Source organism: Salvelinus namaycush, chromosome 9 (genome assembly GCF_016432855.1).
Source record: "Salvelinus namaycush isolate Seneca chromosome 9, SaNama_1.0, whole genome shotgun sequence".
Taxonomy (NCBI): Eukaryota; Metazoa; Chordata; class Actinopteri; order Salmoniformes; family Salmonidae; genus Salvelinus; species Salvelinus namaycush.
In genome coordinates, this window is record NC_052315.1 from 33576792 (window position 1) to 33599904 (window position 23113).

A 23113-nucleotide genomic window follows, 5' to 3' on the forward strand; every position below is an offset into this window, starting at 1 on the left:
TTGAATTATTTCTCTGAGTGAAACAGAAATCCTTCTGCAGCACTTTTCCTGACCAGGAAGTGAAATGTCAGAAATCTATGCTCTGTTCAACCTCATGCCTATACATGGGCGTGTTACGTAGGAGTCTACAAACACTTCCTACGCCTTCCCCTGGTTGTCAAGATGCGGTGAGAGAAGAAATTTCATGTCTATCTTGGTCAGAGGTGGAATAAAAGGTCTTTGTTTGACGTGACCGTCCATTTCCTGTTTCTGGAGCGCGCGAAAGAGGACATGGATATGCCTTCTGTTTTGCTCCCGTTATGGACGACTAACATCTCCGTCTTAGATTTTATTTGATACATGTGACCATATCATCGTAACGTATGTTTTTTCAATATAGTTTAATCAGATTATTGAAACTTTTTCGGGAGTTTTGCCGTGTTCCGTTTTCTAACTTTGTTGACGTTGGAGTAATCCGTGTCACTTGGCAAGTGGCCATGCTAAATGAAGAGGGATATTTGCCGTTCCAGATCAAAACAACGACTATTCTGGACAAAGGACACCTTATCCAACATTCTGACCGAAGATCACCAAAAGTAAGAAACATTTTATGATGCTATTTCTAATATCTGTCGTGCATGTTGACTGGTCGTGGGCGCCCAAGTGTTTCTGGCTATTGTGGCTATGCTAATATCACGCTACATTTTGTTTGCGCTGTAAAACATTTAATAAATCGGAAATATTGTCTAGAATCACAAGATGCCTGTCTTTCAATTGCTGTACACTATGTATTTTTCAGAAATGTTTTATGATGAGTAATTAGGTATTTGACGTTGGTGTCTGTAAATATTATGGCTGCTTTCGGTGCAATTTCTGATTGTAGCTGAAATGTAAACTATGAATTATACCTGAAATATGCAAATTTTTTGAAAAAAACATATGCTATACAATAAATATGTTATCAGACTGTCATCTGATGAGGTTGTTTCTTGGTTAGTGGCTATTTTTATCTTTATTTGGCCGAATTTGTGATAGCTACTGATGGAGTAAAAAACTGATGGAGTAAGAATATTGGTGTCTTTTGCTAACGTGATTAGCTAATAGATTTACATATTGTGTCTTCCCTGTAAAACATTTTAAAAATCGGACATGTTGGCTTGATTCACAAGATGTGCACCTTTCATCTGGTGTCTTGGACTTGTTAATGTGTGAAAGTTAAATATTTAAAAAAAATATCTTTTGAATTTCGCGCCCTGCACTTGAGCTGGATGTTGTCATAAGTGTACCGGTGTCGGGCTGCAGCCATAACAGGTTAAGGAAGCCTACGCTTAGTCAAAGGCAATGCCCTTTCATTCTTCTCATTGGTCCAAATTACAAATATCTCTAAGAACTTTAACCTGTTTGGGCTGCAAGCCCGACGTCGGTACACTTATGACAACAGCCAGCTCAAAGTGCAGGGCGCGAAATTCAAAAGATATTTTTTTTAAATATTTAACTTTCACACATTAACATTAACATCTTGTGAATCAAGCCAACATGTCCGATTTTTAAAATGTTTTACAGGGAAGACAAAATATGTAAATCTATTAGCTAACCACGTTAGCAAAAGACACCACTTTTCTTACTCCATCAGTTTCTTACTCCATCAGTAGCTATCACAAATTCGACCAAATAAAGAAATAAATAGCCACTAACCAAGAAAAAACTTCATCAGATGACAGTCTGATAACATATTTATTGTATAGCATATGTTTTGTTCGAAAAATTTGCATATTTCAGGTATAAATCATAGTTTACATTTCAGCTACAATCAGAAATTGCACCGAAAGCAGCCATAATATTTACAGACACCAACGTCAAATACCTAATTACTCATCATAAAACATTTCTGAAAAATACATAGTGTACAGCAATTGAAAGACAGGCATCTTGTGATTCCAGACAATATTTCCGATTTATTAAATGTTTTACAGCGAAAACAAAATGTAGCGCTATATTAGCGTAGCCACAATAGCCAGAAACACTTGGGCGCCCACGACCAGTTCACATGCACGACAGATATTAGAAATAGCATCATAAAATGTTTCTTACTTTTGGTGATCTTCCGTCAGAATGTTGGACAAGGTGTCCTTTGTCCAGAACAGTCGTTGTTTTGATCTGGAACGGCAAATATCCCTCTTCATTTAGCATGGGCACTTGCCAAGTGGCACGGATCACTCCAACGACAACAAAGTCAGAGAACGGAACACGGCAAAACTCCCGAAAAAATTTCAATAATCTGATTAAACTATATTGAAAAAACATACGTTACGATGATATGGTCACATGTATCAAATAAAATCCGAGCCGGAGATAGTTGTCGTCCATAACGGCAGCAAAACAGAAGGCAATCCCACTGTCCAAGTCGCGCGCTTCAGAGTACCGGAAATGAGGGACACGTCATACAAAGAGCTTGTATTCCAATTCAGATGAAGATAAACACAAAATTTCTTCTCTCACAGCCTCTTGACACCCAGAGGAAGGCGTATGAAGTGTACGTAGACTCTTACGTATCATGACCATGTATAGGCAGGAAGTTGAACAGAGCATATATTTCTGACATTCCACTTCCTGGTCAGGAAAAGTGCTGCAGAATGAGTTCTGTTTCACTCAGAGAAATAATTCAAACGGTTTTAGAAACTAGAGAGTGTTTTCTATCCAATAGTAATAATAATATGCATATTGTACGAGCAAGAATTGAGTACGAGGCCGTTTGAAATGGGCACTATTTAACTGGCTACTCAATACTGCCCCTTGCAGCCATAACAGGTTTAAACTCCATCATAATTATCAATTACACAAATTACCTTAAAATCAGTATTACAAATGACCTTAAATTCATTATCCAAATAGCCTTCCAATGAGGCTGATCAAACCACAATGGAAAGTCATGATAGAGGTCATAGGTCATACAAACCCTTCAAAGAAGTGTTTCTTACTATATTATACAAATTAAAGACTGTCAAACATTTCCTACATGTTATATCCCAGGTTCCCAGAACATTCCTTTATGAAAATAACTTGTGTTTAATTAAAACTCAGAAAATAAAAACTTCTAACATTCCATGTGTGTGCGTGCCCCTTTAAGATACCTTGGCACTAAGACAAAAGGAAAAACTCACCAAACCCAAAAGAAATAGTACACACGAATCAAACATAGCATTTTTTTTTAAATACCAACATGCAGTTATACACAATGTGTTGTGTGTGGGTATCTGTAAACCCTAAGGTAAAAACAAACAAAAACTTGCCAGGCCTTTTCAATTTGGTAGTTTACGGCCTCTATCTCACTCACTCTCCCCAAGATTATAGCCGCAGGAAACATTCCAAAGAGAGATAATGAAACCCCCATTTTCCCAGAAAAACACAAACACTTCGTCAGCATTCATTATACTACACCGATTCAGAAACCCAAAAGTTAACTACAAACAAAACCTAATGATAATTCCACTGTACTCCTTCAAATCATTAGTTTTAAACTTCCTCAATGTTTATATGTACTTAATTGAAAATGCGCTACCCTTAGATACAATTATCCTGCGAATCCTGTTGTTTAACAAATCTAAAACCTTTAAAAAGTTGGTGCTGTCTCATCTCCATATCTCTCTACTCTAGCTCTCGTTGTCTCTGTCTCTCTCTCTATCTTTCTGTATGTCCCCTTATCCTCTCTCTTGCCTTTCCCTTTGGTCTTACAGTTTCAGGAAATATGCCCTGGTTTATGACAGCTGGAAAAGGGTGCCTTGCAGTCTCTAGCAAAATGGCCAGTTTTATCACAATTAAAACATTTCCAATCGCTCCCGGTCCATTTACCACTGTCTTTCCCAGGTTTCCTACCCTTGAATCCTCCCTTATGCTGGTCTACAATTACCCCGATAGTTACTATTAGATACTCTGCTCCTTTCTGTTCTTTCGTTTCTATTCCTCCTCTGAGTCTGGCTGTGGGCGCCTGACCTTTTTCGCTCTTTCTGGCTTCAACTAGCCACACCCTAGCTGTATCTATCCCTTCTGCCTGTTGCTTCCCTGTCTTGTCCCCACATACCTTATGTATCTGTTTTATCATTAATTCTTGCTTTTCTACATCTAAACGTCCATCAAATTCATACTTTTTTCTCCATTTTGGACCAAAATAAATGTTCCTTTATCCTTAGACTCCATAGATCTCTCATCTCCGGTTAATCCTGGAACCTCCCTTGAGGATTTACTCCCCATTGGCAATTAACCTTCTCGTTGTTCTCTCCTAGGAATTCAGAATAATTATTTTTATGACTTTTGATAGAATATTAGGTCTCACATGTTAGAGGGCGTTCCCAACTTCCTCAACACCTCTCTGACCTACTCAAATAATTAACCATTAATTCCTCCCTCTCGGAATAGTCAGACCTATTTGTGCGCACCCTGAAATCATATAATTGTATGAAATGTGTTAGAGTCATAATTTAATAATGTGTGTGACTAGACCATTGTGTTACTATTTCGCAATATGAGCTGGGTAGAGTTGAGACATTCAAGGACAACTGAACTGTCAACTTGTGATAACTCTGAAAACTGACAACAGGAAAGAGGCCTATTCCAAGGCCCCTAAGCTAGGGAGGAGAGGAACGGCTCGAAACTACCAGGCTGGTAGAAAAGTGTGTGTGTGTGTGTGTGTGTGTGTGTAGGTGTGTAGGTGTGTGTGTGTAGGTGGGGTGGGAGTTATAAAATGACTGTGTTTGCATTTTTTACTTCAGAGTACTCTCTGAATAAAGAACTAACCTTTTGCAGAATTCTGAGACTTTGTCAAAATTCTTCTATTAACCAGGGCCTTACAACCTCTGGGAATTGGTCATAGCTATAGTGATTGTTGAGTTATCATCATTGGGATTGAAAATTCTCGTGACACACACTCCCTCAAAACTTGAGACATCTATGGTACTGTGTTGTGTGACAAAACTGCACATTTTAAAGTGGCCTTTTATTGGCCCCAGCACAAGGCGCACCTGTGTAATGATCATGCTGTTTAATCAGCTTCTTGATATGCCACACCTGTCAGGTGGATGGATTATCTTGGCAAAGGAGACATGTTCACTAACAGGGATGTAAATACAATTTCTGCATAACATCTGAGAGAAATAAGCTTTTTTACTCTCAGACACTTGATAAAGATGGTCCCTGACTGTAACAAAGGACTGTTCTTCCCTCTCTCTCTTAACAAAGAGGGGATGGCACCAGGAGACCAAAAGGACAATTAAATACGTTTTCTTCACTGTAATAAAACTGGTGGACTCATGCCATGTTGATTTAACCTGAAAATACATTGTGATACCTTTCCTCAATTTGTTTTATGTTATTAAAAGGCATAATGTGGATTTTGCATGGTCACATTTTATCATGGTCACATTTGAACTCCCCAGAAGACGTACTTCATTCTATAGATTGTTTTCTTTTTCAAACCCTTATTTTATATTGTGTGAAACCCTTTCCATGTGTACCACTCCGTCATAACGAAAACTCAACTGAACCAGACGACACTTAAATTCACGTAAATACCTCATTGCACTAAATATCCCGTTTGTGTGACACTGTGTCTGTGTAAAAGTGGTCTCACTTACTGATTATTGTAAGACTTAGTCTTCATTGCATACACTACATGACCAAATGTATGTGGACACCTGCTTGTCGACCGTCTCATAAAAAAATCATGTGTATTAATATGGAGGTGGTCCCCCTTTGCTGCTAGAAGAGCCTCCACCCCTTTAGGAAGGCTTTCCACTAGATGTTGGATAATTGCTGCAGGAACTCGCTTCCATTCAGCCACAAGAGCATTAGTGAGGTCGGGCACTGACGTTGGGCGATTAGGCCTGGTTCGCAGTCGGCATTCCAATTCATCCCAAAGGTGTTCAATGGGGTTGAGGTCAGGGCTTTGTGCAGGCCAGTTAAGTTCTTCCACATCGATCTCGACAAAACATTTCTGTATGCTTTGTGCACTGGGGCATTGTCATGCTGAAACAGGAAAGGGCCTTCCCCAAACTGTTGCCACAAAGTTGGAAGCACAGAATCGTCTAGAATGCCATTATATGCCGCAGCGTTAAGATTTCCCTTCACTGGAACTAAAGGACCTAGCCATATCTATGAAAAACAGTCCCAGACTATTATTCCTTCTCCACCAAACTTTACAGTTGGCACTACGCACTGGGGCAGGTAGCGTTCCTCTGGCATTATTGCCTGGTTAAATAAAGGTTAAATATTTTTAATAATTTTCACTCGGTAGTGAGTAGTGCAAGCGAGGACAGACGTTTTTAAACGCTCGGCAGTCCTGTTCTGTGAGCTTGTGTGGCCTACCACTTCACGGCTGAGCCGTTGTTGCTCCTAGACGTTTCCACTTAATAATAAGAGCACTTACAGTTGACCGGGGCAGCTCTAGCAGGGCAGAAATTTGACAAACTGACTTGTTGGAAAGGTGGCATCCTATGATGGTGCCACGTTGAAAGTCACTGACCTATTCAGTACGGGGCATTCTACTGCCAATGTTTGTCTATGGAGATTGCATGGCTGTGGGCTAGATTTTATACACCTGTCAGCAATAGGTGTGGCTGAAATTACCAAATCCAGTCATTTGAAGGGGTGTCCACATACTTTTGGTGATGTAGTGTATCATGAGTAATACTGTCGCTGCATTGTCTACATTTGTATGTATACTGATAGCCTATTCCACTGGCAACTCCTGGTGGATGAACCTATAATTTCACGGCTGAAAAGTGTGTGTGTGTGTGTGTGGCCTCTCATATTTCCCTGTCAATCGATAAGACCATATTGTCCTCAAGAGTCTTCACTCTACTGTTGTATTTGCTGAGTTCAAGTATAGGTGTTCATGTAAATCGACCAGTGGAGAGTCTCACCTTCTTTAGGCTAGTAAATAAAATCTTAATTGAATTATCTGTGGCATTGAGTTCATTTTTACAAGTGATTGCGTCCTTAAAACTTCTTGTCAATATGGGGGCGCTGTTTCCACTTTGGAAAAAATCGTGCCCAAATTAAACTGCCTCGTACTCTATTCTAGATCGTACAATATGCATATTATTATTACTATTGGATAGAAAACACTCTCAAGTTTCTAAAACTGTTTGAATTATATCTGTGAGTAAAACGAAAACGATGCTCTGTTCCAGGGCCTGCCTATACGCCTTCCACTAGATGTCAACAGGCAGTGGAAGGTGGAATGGGGTGTCTAGCTTGACCTGAGGTTGAACAAGAGCTCTTGGAATGACGTGTCCAGAATTTCCTTTGTCTACCAAGGCGCGGGAAGTACCTCCATATTGTCTTATGATAAGCGTTCGGTATACACGGCTAATATCTCCGGCTTTGTTTTTATTTGATACATATTAGAAAAACATCATAAAGTAGGTTTTTTCAACCGAGTTTCATCAGTTTATTCAACGTTTAATGGGACTTTTGGAGTTTTCCGTTCTCTGCGTCGAGAGAAATTGGGAACGTCATCAACATTGGCTAGCCTTGTGGAGCGAATTCGACAGGAGAGAAGGACATTCTAAAACCAAACAACGATTTATTCTGGACCTAGGACTCCTTGTACAAGATTCTGATGGAAGCTCAGCAAAAGTAAGAACAATTTATGATGTTATTTCGTATTTCTGTGGAAAATGTTGAGTCCTATTATTCGCCCTTTTTGCGGGCGCTGTCTCGCTATAACGTAAGCTGTTTGTTATGGTAAAGTTATTTTTAAAAATCTAACACGGCGGTTGCATTAAGAACTAGTGTATCTTTCATTTGCTGTCCAACATGTATTTTTTAGTAAAGTTTATGATGAGTTCTTTGGTCAGATTAGGTGAGTGTCCAAAATAGCTCCGGACAATTTGGTGAATCGATGCTACATATTCACAATGTATAACCACGGTTTGCAGCTCTAAATATGCACATTTTCGAACAAAACATAAGTGTATTGTATAACCTGATGTTATAAGACTGTCATCTGATGAAGTTGGTCAAGGTTAGTGATTAATTTTATATCTTTTGCTGGTTTTTGCGATCGCTACCTTTTGCTGCTAATAAATGCATTTGTGTGTTTGGCTATTGTGGTAAGCTAATATAATGATATATTGTGTTTTCGCTGTAAAACACTTAAAAAATTGGAAATATTGGCTGGATTCACAAGATGTTTATCTTTCATTTGCTGTACACCATGTATTTTTCATAAATGTTTTATGATGAGTATTTAGATATTTCACGTTGCTCTCTGTAATTATTCTGGCTGCTTTGGTGATATTTTTGATGGTAGCTGCAATGTAAAACTATGACTTATACCTCAAATATGCACATTTTCGAACAAAACATAAATTTATTGTATAACATGTTATAAGACTGTCATCTGATGAAGTTGTTTATTGGTTAGTGACTAATTATATCTCTATTTGGTCGGTTTTGTGATAGCTACCTATGCGGTAGAAAAATGGTGAAAATATTGAGTCTTTTGGTTGAGTCTTTTGCTATTGTGATTAGCTAATAGAAATACATATTGTGTTTTCGCTGTAAAACATTTTAAAAATCGGAAATGATGGCTGCATTCACAAGATGTTTATCTTTCATTTGCTGTATTGGACTTGTGATTTCATGAAAATTATATTATATGATATCCCTGTCGCGTTAGGCTAGGCTATGCTAGTCAGCTTTTTTGATGAGGATGCTCCCGGATCCGGGATGGGTAGCAATGAAAGGCTAATGTTTTTGTTCATGACTGCGAGATACCAATAAAACCCAATACTACTACTAGACAGACTTATCCTTTGAAACTATAGCAACTTTCCCTGAAATAATTGGCAACATCGGTAAATAATGAGACTGACCTGACGCCAACTGTTCTTTTAAAAAGTTTCTCTCCGTTGACAACTCTTCAAGGATTTGAAATTTGGCCATCTCCAGGTCGTGGGATATATATATTTTTTGGTCAGTAGGGGCCCTTTCCACATCTATGGAGGGCGAAAGAGAGTGTGAGTGAATGGGAGCTCCAATGTGGGCATGGCCATACTGTGATCACAGTTGCCTGAGTACTGAATTTAGCTAGAAAGCCAGCCAACTATGCTGCATTGTCTGCATAGCACAGCATCTGCACTTCATTGACAAACTTTAGCTCTATCTAGCTAAATGTTGGCTAGCCAACTAACGGCAACTGACCACAAAGTTAGCTAACTACTCTGTACTTACTATGACTCAAAACTAGCGAATGTATTATTTTTTTAAAAGCGAATGCTAACTACATTAGCTAACTTAGAATAAAACGGTTAGCTGGTCAATCGAGTTTAGCTAAATGATAATGTTAGGAAGCTGGCTAGCCAGTCTTACTATGTGTTGTCATCATAATCTATGACATAGGTGGCCATCTAGTCTGTGTAGCCAGGCTAATAGTAGCTACTGTAAGTTTGCTTACGTTCGAACTAGCTAGCTAACCAACTTATTTAGTAAAGTACCCAGCTAGTTCTCTTCTTGGCTTGCAAACCTGCACTGCTGGTCTTTTTCTCCTCCATCTCAGGGTCTTATTTATTTTTTAGACCGGGTACGGTGACTAATTTTCTTCTCATCTTGTGCATCTTCACTCCTCTTCTTCTTCGATGAGGTTTAACGGCAGTTGGCATCCAATTTGTTGCATTCGCCTTCTGCAACCAACTGGACTGTGGTGTAAATCCATTATACTTTGACACCAAATGGAAAAAATGACCCTGCCATCTAACCCTACACTCATTAAAAACCTACCACCCTATTCCACTATTTTAAGAATAGTTCCAGTGTCTGCTTTTCAATTCTGGGTTCTGAAAATGAAAACAACAACAACAAAAAAACAATAACAGACAGATAGCTTTATGTGTCCAGAGATATCAGGGCAGCCAGGAGACAGAGGGAATGGAAACTTTGTGTGGGTTCTGTATATCCCTGCATCAGACCTTCCCAGAAGACTGTCTGGCTGTCCTTCATGTGTAGGATGTAGCATGTTCCATGTTTCATATCCATGTTGTATGCTTAATTTCTCCTCTCTAGCAGGCAGACAAATCGGTCTGTAGCATTCTTTAGTTTTTCTCTTCCCTGCAAAGTCTGTCTGTCTGTGTGTTGGTGAGAGAGGCTGAGGTAAGCCAGCATCCCGGAGTCGCCTCTTAACTGTTGACGTTAAGACTGGTGTTTTTCGGATACTATTTAATGAAGCTGTCAGTTGAGGACTTGTGAGGCGTCTGTTTCTCAAACTAGAAACTCTAATATACTTGTCCTCTTGCTCTGTTGTGCCACGGGGCCTCCCACTCCTCTTTCTATTCTGGTTACAGACAGTTTGCGCTGTTTTGAGAAGGGAGTAGTACACAATGTTGTACGAGATCTTCAGTTTCTTGGCAATTTCTCGCATGGAATAGCCTTCATTTCTCAGAACAAGAATAGACTGACGAGTTTCAGACGGAAGGTCTTTGTTTCTGGGAATTTTGAGCCTGTAATCAAACCCACAAATGCTGCTGCTCCAGATACTCAACTAGTCTAAAGAAGGTAAGTTGTATTGCTTCTTTAATCAGAACAACAGTTTTCAGCTGTGATAACATAATTGCAAATGGTTTTCTAATGATCAATTAGCCTTTTAAAATGATAAACTTGGATTAGCTAACACAACGTGCCATTGGAACAGGAGTGATGGTTGCTGATAATGGGCCTCTGTACGCCTATGTAGATAATGCATAAAAAATCTGTCGTTTCCAGCTACAATAGTCATTTACAACATTAACAATGTCTACACTGTATATCTGATCAATTTTATGTATTTTAATGGACAAAAGCAAATGCTTGTCTTTCAAAAACAAGGACATTTCTTAATGACCCCAAACATTTGAACGGTATTGTACTTCTATGAACATATCTGCTCTCTCTTTTTCACACACACAAACACAAACCCCTGTTGCTCCCTAAGTCGTGTTTCTCCCCATCAGCCCCATGCTTGGATCTCCTCAGGTTGCTCTTCATCTTCACCAACTCAGATTTGTTCGCCTGCTCCTCCTCATCCTTCTGCGGGTCCAAGTCCAGCTAAACACACATACACAGAGAAGTACGTTAGGTTCAATGGTAGTACAAGGACATTTTAGTGTGTGTGTGTGTGTGTCAGGGTTTCCATTAGGAAAATGTGGTGCTGGACATTTGTCAGGCAGCATTTTAATTTACTGGACCCATACGCATTGGGTACATAACCTGAGTGATAGGACTACAAATGAATGGTGATTCAGTAAAGTTGGCTTTTTAGCATTCATTGCCATGGTAGTCAACCGTACCGCAGGAATGGAATGTAAAGTCACAGAAAATAGGTGTTGTGGTGGCAGATGCGGAGAAGTACTTGGGACTACAATATTTTACTGCAGCAGAGTTACAGGGGTGTTTGAGTGGTAGTGTCCGTTGGCCTGGTATAGAACCAGATAGGGTTAAAACCTCTACGGGATCGGTGTCCCTTAACCGGGACGGGTGTTTCTCAATATGCGATAATGTGACAAGAAACGATGTATTCAACAACTTTCCGGGACATAGACATGTCTTATACGGGCAGAAAGCTTAAATTGTTGTTAATCTAACTGCAGTATCCAATTTCCAGTAGCTATTACAGAAAGAAAATACCATTCTGTTGTTTGAGGATAGTGCACAAAAACAAAACACTTTTATCACAGCAACTGGTACATACACCTCTGAAGGTAAATAAGGTACTTATATTCAGTAATCTTGCTCTGATTTGTCATCGTGAGGGTCCCAGAGATAAAATGTTGCATCGTTTTGTTTGATAAAATCAATTTTTATATTCAAAAGCAGGAACTGGGTTCGGCCATCTGGATGTGTGAAGGTTAGTGTATTTTCTCTAGGGAAGTTAATGATCCATCATGTATGACATTCCTGGGAATGTAATTTTGAATTACCATAGAATCTTTGTATGTTCTCTATAGTTATGTACTTGAAAATGTATAAATTGACCAATTCGGCACATGTGGGCAAACTCCTGGCAGACTTGATGCAAAATATTGTGTGGTGAGGTAATTCTTCACTTGATCAGTCTGTAACTTTGTTGTTACACCTAGTGTTACGCCTATATTACACCTAGTATCCTATCTTAATGTATGGCCTTTCTCTTGCATTTCAAAGATGATAATACAAACCAAAAAAACAGTTAAAAAAAATATTTTACCAGGTCTAATGTGTTATTCTCCTACATTATTTTCACATTTCCCCAAGTGTTTCCTTTCAAATGGTTTCAATATAATACAAATCCTTGCTTCAGTTCCTGAGCTACAGTCAGTTAGATTTGGGTATGTCACTTTAGGCGAAAATTTATAAAAAGGGTCTGATCCTTAAGTTAACAACATGATCTGGTCAGTGTCTATAATCTAGTGGTGATCAGAGTTCCAAAAGGTCAGATTCAGATTCAGTAAAAGTTAATATCCTGAGAGGCAATTCATTTTGCATCAACCACAATATATGCAGACTAAATAACATGTATAAAAAAAACATTAAAGTGGAACTGACAGCATTTTAACTACTTTGCAGATATGAAACATATGTCAGTCATATGTTAGCGGAACCCCTCGACAACATTCCGCTGAAAAGACAGCGCGAAATTCAAAAATATTTTTGGGAAATATTTAACTTTCATACATTCACAAGTGCGATACACAAAATAAAGCTTAACTTCCTGTAAATATACCCATCATGTCCGATTTCAAAAATACTTCACAGCGAAAGTACACCATAGGATTATGTTAGGTCAGAGCCTAGTCACAAAAACACACACAGCCATTTTTCAGCCAGAGAGAAGAATCACAAAAATCAGAAATAGTGATAAAATTAATCACTAACCTTTGATAATCTTCATCAGACGGCACTCATAGGACTTCATGTTACACAATACATGTATGTTTTGATCGATAAAGTTCATATTTATATCCAAAAATCTCAGATTACATTGGCGCTTTATGGTCAGTAATGTTGTGCCTCGAAAACATCCTGCGAATTTTCAGAGAGCCACATCAATTTACAGAAATACTCATAATAAACTTTGATAAAATATACAAGTATTATGCACAGAATTATATATATACTTCTCCTTAATGCAACTGCTGCGTCAGATTTCAAAAAAGCTTCACGGAAAAAGCACACAATGCAATAATCTGAGTACGACGCTCAGACAAAAAAACAACCCATGCAGATACCCGCCATGTTGTGGAGTCAGTAAAAGTCAGAAATAGCTTTATAAATATACACTTACCTTTGATGATCTTCATCAGAATGCACTCACAGGAATCCCAGTTCCACAATAAATGTTTGTTTTGTTCGATAAAGTCCATAATTTATGTCCAAATACCTCCTTTTGTTAGCGTGTTTGGTAAACAAATCCAAACTCATGAGGCGCGGGCAAGTCCAGGCGAAAGTTCAGACGAAAAGTTCAAAAAGTTAGATTACAGTTCGTAGAAACATGTCAAACGATGTATAGAATCAATCTTTAGGATGTTTTTAACATAAATCTTCAATAATGTTCCAACCGGAGAATTCCTTTGTCTTTAGAATTGCAATGGAACGCAGGTCGCTCTCACGTGTGCACGCGTGATCAGCTCATGGCACTCTGGCAGGCCTCTGGTTGAATCAGCTCTCATTCTCCCCCACTTCACAGCGTTCTACACAACGTTCTAAAGACTGTTGACATCTAGTGGAAGCCTTTGGAAGTGCAATATGACCCCATAGACACTGTATATTCGATAGGCAATGAGTTGAAAAACTACAAACCTCAGATTTCCCACTTCCTGGTTGCAATTTTCTCAGGTTTTCGCCTGCCATATGAGTTCTGTTATACTCACAGACATCATTCAAACAGATTTAGAAACTTCAGAGTGTTTTATATCATATACTACTAATAATATGCATATATTAGCTTCTGGGCCAGAGTAGCAGGAAGTTTACTCTAGGCACGCTTTTCATCCGAACGTGAAAATGCTGCCCCCTATCCCAAACAGGTTTAAGCTACAAAACCAACTTAGAGGTTTTAAAAATAGGTTAGATTTGACTCAAAATTACGTGACGTACTCTAAGGCATTGTTGGAAGAATAGATGGATGAAGTTCAATTCATGATTAACTTCTACTTCATCACAATCCCGGATCCGGGAGCACCCCCATCAGTAAAAAAGCTGACTAGCATAGCCTAGCATAGCGTCACAAGTAAATACTAGCATCTAAATATCATTAAATCACAAGTCCAAGACACCAGATGAAAGATACACATCTTGTGAATCCAGCCATCATTTCTGATTTTTAAAATGTTTTACAGGGAAGACACAATATGTAAATCTATTAGCTAACCACGATAGCAAAAGACACAACTTTTTTTTCCACCATTTTTTTCCTGCATAGGTAGCTATCACAATTTCGACCAAATAAAGATATAAATAGCCACTAACCAAGAAACAACTTAATCAGATGACAGTCTGATAACATATTTATTGTATAGCATATGTTTTGTTAGAAAAATGTGCATATTTCAGGTATAAATCATAGTTTACCATTGCAGCCACCATCACAACTCTCACCAAAGCAGCTAGAATAACTACAGAGACCATCGTGTATTACCTAAATACTCATCATAAAACATTTCTGAAAAATACACAGCGTACAGCAAATGAAAGACAAAGATCTTGTGAATCCAGCCAATATTTCAGATTTTTTAAGTGTTTACAGCGAAAACACAATATAGCATTATATTAGCTTACTACAATAGCCAACCACACAACAGCATTGATTCAGGCCAACAATAGCGATAACGAATAAACCAGCAAAAGATATTAATTTTTTCACTAACCTTCTCAAACTTCTTCAGATGACAGTCCTATAACATCATATTACACAATACATATAGAGTTTGTTCGAAAATGTGCATATTTAGCGGCACAAATCGTGGTTATACAATGAGAAAAGTAGCCAAACTGCCAACAATATGTCAGGAGAAATCTTGGGAGAGGCACCTAGTCTAATCAGTAACTAATCCTAAACTTGACTAAAAAATACAGGTTGGACAGCAAATGAAAGATACATTAGTTCTTAATGCAATCGCTGTGTTAGATTTTTAAAATTAACGTTACTACGACATACAGCGTGCGTTAAAGCGAGACCGCACTGAGATTAATGGCGGAATATGAGTTTTACATTTTTCAACAGAACAACGAATTAACATCATATATAGTTCTTACTATTTGATGAGCTTCCATCAGAATCTTGGGCACGGTGTCCTTTGTCCAAAAGAATCGTTGCTCGGTTGAAGGTTGTCGCCTTCAACGTTGGAATTAGCAGTAAACATTAGCCATGTGGCAAAGACGTGTCCAACTCCCTAAAACGCAGCATAAATAAATATCCGAAAATCGCAATATAACGATATAAACTGATAACTCGGTTTAATATAACAACATTATGATGTCTTTAACACCTATATCGAATAAAAACAGAGCCGGATATATCTAAGGGCTATAAAGGGAGCTTTCTATAACGACAGCCAGAGGTCCTTTCTGCGCCCTGGCGAAGAGGACAAAGGACGGACCCCACGTTCCCAGCCCATTTATAAGCTCTCAGATCTGCCTAGCAACACCATTTCAATTCTCACTATTCGCTGACATCCAGGGGAAGGCGTATGCAGTGCATCTCAACCAATAGAAGACAGGCAGATTTATAAACGGATCTCAGAACAGCCGGCAGATTTTAGCATTCTCACATTCTCATAGGAAAATTGCTCTAACTCCAGTTCTGTTTTACTCACAGATATAATTCAAACGGTTTTAGAAACTAGAGAGTGTTTTCTATCCAATAGTAATAATAATATGCATATTGTACGAGCAAGAATTGAGTACGAGGCAGTTTAATTTGGGAACGAAATTATTACAAAGTGCCAACAGCACCCCCTATTGAGAAAAGGTTATTAATATACAGTAATTCACCAATACATTTCTTGGTAGTCCAAAAGATATTCCTACCAGGTTGTTAAACACAGCTGGCCTGGTACATTGTTTGCTGCCTCTATTTGGAAGGCACTGTTTCAGTTTCAATGACTTAATGTTTTGGACAAAAACGGACGAATGTCAAACTAGCAAGGGCAATGATCACAAGTCAGTCATAATGTGGCTAATATGCTACATGTAGCGTATCTATTTATGTAGTAGCAAGCTAAAAACACAGAGCCTAACATTAGCTAGATCGCTAGCTAGCTAGCCACTAGGTGGACTTCATGTCATTGGAGGAGTGGGTTAGTGAGTGACTTTTTCCCTTTTTGCTTTTCGGGGGCTACACAATTAGTGATGTACATGTCATTTGGTTAGCTAGCAAGAAATGTGAAAAGATTTGCTAGCTAGCTAGCCTGTTAGCTTGTGTGCTTTGTTGGGATAACGCATGAATTGGCAGCAAACTGCAGAAGGACGAGCAGGATATTCCCCATCGGTTGTAAGTGCAATTTTGAAGGTCAACAAAAGCTGAAGAAGTTTGAGAGGGTTTATCTAATGCTCCTTTGTTAGATTTTAGCTCATCTTGCTCTGGCTAGCTTTAGTTGTTTATCTTGCTATTGTTGATGTTCACATAGGGAAAGATAGCCTACCTTTTTACGGTTGTTTGATCAATAGGACTGTAAAGTTCCCAAATGTAAGAGTGGTATTTAGCTACATATTTACAGAAATCCATTCAAGTGTATTTTGTGGCGTTTGCCGAATGCGTGCTTAGTAAGGATCTAAAGTCGAGCTGTTGCAATTGCCTGTGAACACACAGTACAGTTTAAAGTGAATGATGACAGGCCATTGTGGCGCATTTCTTGTTGGCATATACAGTGCATTCGGAAAGTATTCCTACCCATTGACTCATTCCACATTTTGTTACATTACATACTTACTCTAAACTCTTACATTCATACTCTAAAATTGAATAAATTGTTTATTTTCCTCATCAATCTACACAAAATAATGACAAAGCAAAAACAGGATTTTACATTTTTTGCCACAAAAAAACATCAATATCACATTTACAGTATATATGTTTTTAGACCCTTTACTCAGTACTTTGTTGAAGCACCTAAGGCAGTGATTACAGCCTTTAGTCTTCTTGGCACACCTGTATTTGGCGAGTTTTTCCCATTCTTCTCTACAGATCCTCTCAAGCTTTGTCAGGTTGGATCAGGTCTCTCCAGAGATTTTCGAATGGGTTCAAGTCCGGGCTCTGGCTGGGCCACTCATGGACATTCAGAGACTTGTCCCCAAGCCATTCCTGCGTTGTCTTGGCTGTGAATTTAGGGTTGTTGTCCTGTTGTAAGGTCCTGTTGTAACCTTGGCCCTACGCTGAGGTCCTAAGTGCTCTGGAGCAGGTTTTCATCAAGGATCTCTCTGTACTTTGCTCCGTTCATCTTTCCCGTTTATCTTTCCCTAATCCTGACTAGTCTCCCTGTCCCTGCCGCTTACATATGTCCAAGCAGGATGGTGCTGCCACCACCATGCTTCACCATAGGGATGGCGCCAGGTTTCCTTCAGATGTGACGCTTGTCATTAAGGCCAAAGAGTTCAATCTTGGTTTCATGAGACCAGAGATTCTTGTTTCTCATGTTCTGAGATCCCTTTAGGTGCCTTTTGGCAAACTACAAGTGGGCTGTAATGTGCCTTTTACTGAGGAGTGGCTTCTGTTTGTCCACACTACCAAAAAGGCCTGATTGGTGGAGTGCTGTAGAGATGTGTGTGCTTCTGGAAGGTACTACCATTTCCACAGAATAACTCTGGAGCTCAGTCAGATTGGCCATCGGGTTCTTGGTCACCTCCCTGACCAAGGTCCTTCTCCCACTGATTGCTCAGTTTGGCCGGGCGGCCAGCTCTAGGAAGTGTCTTGGTGGTTTTAAACTTCTTCCATTTAAGAATGATGGAGGTCACTGTTTTCTTGGGGACCTTCAATGATTCAGACATTTTTTGGTACCCTTCCCCAAGTCTGTGCCTCGACACAATCCTGTCTCGGAGCTCTAGGGACAATTCCTTCCACCTCATGGCTTGGTTTTTGTTTTGACATGCACTGTCAACTGTGGGACTTTATATAGACAGGTGTGTGCCTTTCCAAATCATGCCCAATCAATTGAATTTACCACAGGTTGACTCCAATCAAGCTGTAGAAACATCTCAAGGATGATCAAAGGAAACAGGACGCACCTAAGCTCAATTGAGTCTTATAGCAAAGGGTCTGAATACTTATGTAAATTAGGTATTTCTGTATTATCTGTAATACATTTTCAAAACATTTCTAAAAAACAGTTTTTGCTTTGTCATTGTGAGGTATTGTGTGTAAATATTTATTTTCTTCAATCTAATCAATTTTAGAATAAGACAAGGGGTCTGAATACTGAATACTCAGATTGGCTATGGAGCACCGGTCTGCGTAGACTCCTGTCCTGGACTAGACAGATTATTAGGTTTAATTTACTGCAGTGTCTATTTATTGTCCAAACGTGTGGCCACTTTCCCACTCTATATTGCTATTGAATTTTCACAAATTCCTTAGTATACATAATTCCCAAACATTCTAAGAATTCGTGAAAATGACCATGTATCTAAGTGCTCGCTTTCCAGAAAATGGGGGTGTATACAAACAGATTTTAATAAGATGTCCTGTTGCTAAAACGCTTTCAGTCCATCTTTAAAAGAGCAGAAGATATACTAAATGGGCTTCTTGTAAATACAGGTCTGTATGGGCTGCTCTCCGAGCTGACACAGTTATTAAGTGCACATGTAGTGATGATTTGTGTTTACACAGTGATTTTCTGTCGAATAAAGAGCAACTTTACACTGTGAGTAAAAATGTATCCTATCCACCACCTGGACCTGAACACTCACCACATTGACGAACTCTTTTATTTCACAGATGTAGTATTGGATCACAACATTTTTTTTTTCAAATGAATATGTTTCCATGTATGTTTAAGGCATAATGGTGAGACATTGGCAGCATTCCCGATACAGATGGCACCTTAATTTGGGAGGACGAGCTCATAGATCAATCTGTTTGATACCATTCCATTTCCTCCATTCCAGCCCTTATTATGAGCCGTCCTCTCCTCACCAGCCTCCTGTGATTCACACACACTGTTTTTCAAAATCTTATATAGTAAAACCATTAAAGATTCAGATGTCAAGGTGTTTGTATGACTTCTCTTGTCTGGTGGCAAATCCCAATCCGGGTCCTAGTTCGCTGTAGGCAGTCTGAACACTTAAGCAACCAGGAAATGACATGGTCTGATTCGATATTTAAAAAAAATATATATTTTGTTACACATTGTTGTTTAACAACAGTATTGTGAAAGGACCAATATTTCTGAGGCAATGTGTGAGATTTGAAAAAAAGTCAGCCCAGACCAAAACTGTAGAAGCCGCTCGAGTTATGACTTCATTTCTGGCCAACCCCACCTGTAGTCATATAGGACAACAAAGGGAAATAATCAGTTGTGTGCAGGGTTTAGAATTACAGGGTGGCTAGGGGGAACTTTGCAGCCCCATAACAAACCATCACCTTCTCCATTCAAAGTCATTATAGATAATCAACATTACAGCTCATTCCAGGGGAGCAGGGACTGGAATACACATATATTTCACTGATAGATACTTATGATACCAAAAGAGGAGAGAGAGGAGCTTACCCAGTTCTTCAACTAGAAGAGATTGTTGTTCCAGTAGAATTTGGTAAAAGGCTGATTTAGCCACCGCTCCTCCTGGTTTCAGGGCCACATACAGCTTTCTCATCTTTGACATACTGGTTTGGGCCGCAGTGATTTCAGAGTAATCCTCATCATGGATCATTTTCTTCTGGTATAGGCCATCTGCTATTGGCATCACCATGGTAATCCTTTGAACAAGTTTTTCCATGTTATCATCCACAAATTGTGCACCTGGGTTAGAGAACATCTGTTACTCAAACAACCTTAAAGAATGATTGATTTTCAGTGAATATAACCGTGAATGTACAGGACTATACAGGTGAGACCGAAATACCTTGCATCAGATTTGTTTCCTGAATGAAAATGATATGCAGTACTCACAATCTGAGTTATTAAAATGCATTTCATATCAGCACCCAACAAAGCTTTTTTAAGAGTTGAGCATGCCATATTTCCTCAGTAATTTGCATACTGTTTTCTTGCAGATTGATAGACTCCTTATTTCAGGTCATCATTTTATTCATCATTCCTCTGTGTGAATCTGGTCAATTACAGTAATTATTTAATTACATTTTTCTGTAATATCTTCTTACAACACTAGTTCAGTAATATGTCTGCATAAATCCCATGCAAACAAGGCAGGTTATATTACCATACTGCTTTGTCTCCATGACTGCAGATTGATCCTGGCTAGACTGGGGAGTAGCAGCTTGATCTGGCAAGAGAGAGAGACTCTCCATGACATTGTTTGTAAAGAAACAACATCGAATACATGTTCTGTATTGTAGCCTGAGTTGAATAAAGCACATATTGACGTATGGCATGCAGTTCTGCTTTTACTTTATTGCACAAGTAGGCTTACACTCAGGGGCAGCTTCCTGAGCACAGATTTTTTTTAAAGCCTACTCCTGGAATAAAAAGCAAGAACAATGGAGAATCTCCATTGAAAATTATTTTTAGTCCAGGTTTAGCTTAATTATCTGTGTCCAGGAAACTGCCTCTAAAATGTTCAACTATCAACAATAGACATTTACATATTTACCTTTACAGTATGTGAATGAACAATTAAAATGCACATGTGAAAGTACATTTGTTGCATACAGTATTTGTAATCAATTCTGAATTACCTTTATCACCGTCTGTCTTTAACTTATCTGCTAGATCAATCATTCCCATGTTCTCCAGGATCTTCTGTGTGATTTTCATGGCACCTTCTTTCTTATAGGCCTGCACCATCTTACTCACTGTCGTGTGCCTGTTAGCGTCCTCTAGTCTGGCGGTTGACATGGGAGTGAAGCCTTCGAGTGTTTCCTGCATCAGGTTCCACTGGAAGATCTCAAATGTAGCCTTGTCTAGTTTTTCTAGGGTAGCCAGCAGCCGCTGTGGAACGGGTGTGGCCATTGTAGATCACTAGAATGGGTCAAATATGAATATATTAAACTAATACAACTTTACTACAAGCAAAAAATTGGAGTCAACCATATTGACACATTGTCAATCTTTATTTTACCCAATACACCCAGGTACTTACAATGTGTCTGTGTTGGACAGATAACTCCCAGTAACGCTTTGTCTCAAACTTTTTCTACTTTCAGTTCTCTTTACATTCTCCACCCCTTTTATCTGAATCAGAGGGGGTGGACTTCCAAGTGCACAGTTAAGACTTTATATACATGTCATGTAATGATGTTTTATTCAGAGCACGTTGATCTAGCTCAGAAATAATTGATCCTGCTTTGCCATCTACCCCACTGGTCTCAGGTCTACAGGCTTCACCAAATACAACATAACTATTCTTTACCAAATGCACATTTACTTTTCTGGATAGAAATGTAATTCCACATAATCTGGTCAGTGACTACCATCTAGTGGTGATCAGAGTTAATACAGGTCAGATTTAGATACATATAACTTTGTCCTCAGAGGCAATTACTTATGCAATCACAATACATAAAGATGATATCACATATTAAATAGCAAAGGATATTCTCCATGTGCTGCTTGTGAATACTAGTCTCTAAGGTGATAGAAGACAGATATAATGTAGGGATGATGTGTGTTTACACAGTGATTTTCTGTAGAATAAAGAGCAACTTCACACTGTAAAACCTCATCCTATCCACCACCTGGACCTGAACACTCATCACATTGGCAAAGTCTTAGATTTCACAGGTGTACTGTTGGATCACAATAAAATGTTTCAAATGAATATGTTTCACAAGCATAGTGGTCAGACATGGGCAGCATTCACACCACAGGTGGCACCTTAATTGGGCAGGATGGGCTCATAGTAATGGCTGGAATGGAATGGTATCAAACACATCAAATTCATGGTTTCAATGTGTTAGATTGTTCCATTTACTCCATTCCAGCCCTTATTATGAGCCACCCTCTCCTCACCAGCCTCCTGTGATTCCCACTGTTTTTCAAAATCTTTTATAGTAAAACCATTAAAGATTCAGGTGTCAAGGTTTTTGTATGACTTCTTGTCTGGTGGCATATCCCAGTCCGGGTCTTAGTTCGCTGTCTTCGGTAGGCAGTCTGAACACTTAAGCAACCAGGAAAAGACATGTGATTAATTTGAAAAACATTACTTTCTTACAAATTGTTGTTTGACAACAGTGGTGTGATAGGACCAATATTTGAGGTAATGTGTGAGATTTAAACGGTTGAGAGACAACAGTAAGATTAGAAAAAAAGTGAGTAGTGGGCCAGCAGGTTCCTGGAAGTCCAGACCATGACTGTAGAAGCCGCTCAAGTTATGACTTCATTTCTGGCCAACCCCACCTGTAGTCATATAGGGAAACAATCAATTGTGTGCATGGTTTAGAATTACAGGGGGGCTAGGGGGAACTTTGCAGCCCCATAACAAAACTTCTCCATTCAAAATCAAATCAAATGTATTTCTATAGCCCTTCTTACATCAGCTGATATATTGAAGTGCTATACAGAAACCCAGCCTAAAACCACAAACAGCAGGCAATGCAGGTGTAGAAGCATGATGGCTAGGAAAAACTACCTAGAAAGGCCGAAACCTAGGAAGAAACCTAGAGAGGAACCAGGCTATGAGGGGTGGCCAGTCCTCTTCTGGCCGTGCCAGGAGGAGATTATAACAGAACATTGCCAAGATGTTCAAATGTTCATAAATGACCAGCATGGTCAAATAATAATAATCACAGTGGTTGTCGAGGGTGCAACAAGTCAGCACCTCAGGAGTAAATGTCAGTTGGCTTTTCATAGCCGATCATTGAGAGTAGCTCTACCGCTCCTGCTGTCTCTAGAGAGTTGAAAACAGCAGGTCTGGAACAGGTAGCACGTCCGGTGAACAGGTCAGGGTTCCATAGCCGCAGACAGAACAGTTGAAACTGGAGCAGTAGTACGGCCAGGGTGACTGGGGACAGCAAGGA

General features: G+C 39.2%; 1 protein-coding gene across 4 annotated transcripts; it reads right to left on the minus strand.

Annotated features, from left to right (window-relative positions):
• Positions 1 to 10776: 10776 nt before the first annotated feature.
• Positions 10777 to 22620, minus strand: LOC120053984. 4 transcript variants are annotated; one of them, XM_039001333.1, is made up of 6 exons: positions 21238 to 22618; positions 20834 to 21116; positions 20359 to 20421; positions 19689 to 19937; positions 19408 to 19458; positions 10777 to 11055 (listed from the first exon to the last, which is right to left on the minus strand). In XM_039001333.1, the coding sequence occupies exons 2-5, from the start codon at positions 21105 to 21107 to the stop codon at positions 19439 to 19441; spliced, it is 606 nt and encodes a 201-aa protein (XP_038857261.1). In that variant the 5' UTR covers positions 21108 to 21116; positions 21238 to 22618; the 3' UTR covers positions 10777 to 11055; positions 19408 to 19438. The 4 variants fall into 4 exon arrangements, with proteins under 4 accessions (XP_038857261.1, XP_038857259.1, XP_038857262.1 ...); XM_039001331.1 differs by lacking the exon at positions 19408 to 19458 and having other exon boundaries at positions 21238 to 22615; XM_039001332.1 differs by lacking the exon at positions 10777 to 11055 and having other exon boundaries at positions 18727 to 19458; positions 21238 to 22617.
• Positions 22621 to 23113: the final 493 nt, after the last annotated feature.

Bases quoted from the DNA above. Each gene is read 5' to 3' on its own strand.
- LOC120053984 (XM_039001331.1), bottom strand. From the start codon at position 21,107: ATGGCCACACCCGTTCCACAGCGGCTGCTGGCTACCCTAGAAAAACTA. The intron at 20,422-20,833 runs GTAATTCAGAAT...CTCTCTTGCCAG, and splicing joins AAAGACAGACGGTGATAAAG to ATCAAGCTGCTACTCCCCAG. The intron at 19,938-20,358 runs GTAATATAACCT...TCTCTAACCCAG, and splicing joins CATGGAGACAAAGCAGTATG to GTGCACAATTTGTGGATGAT.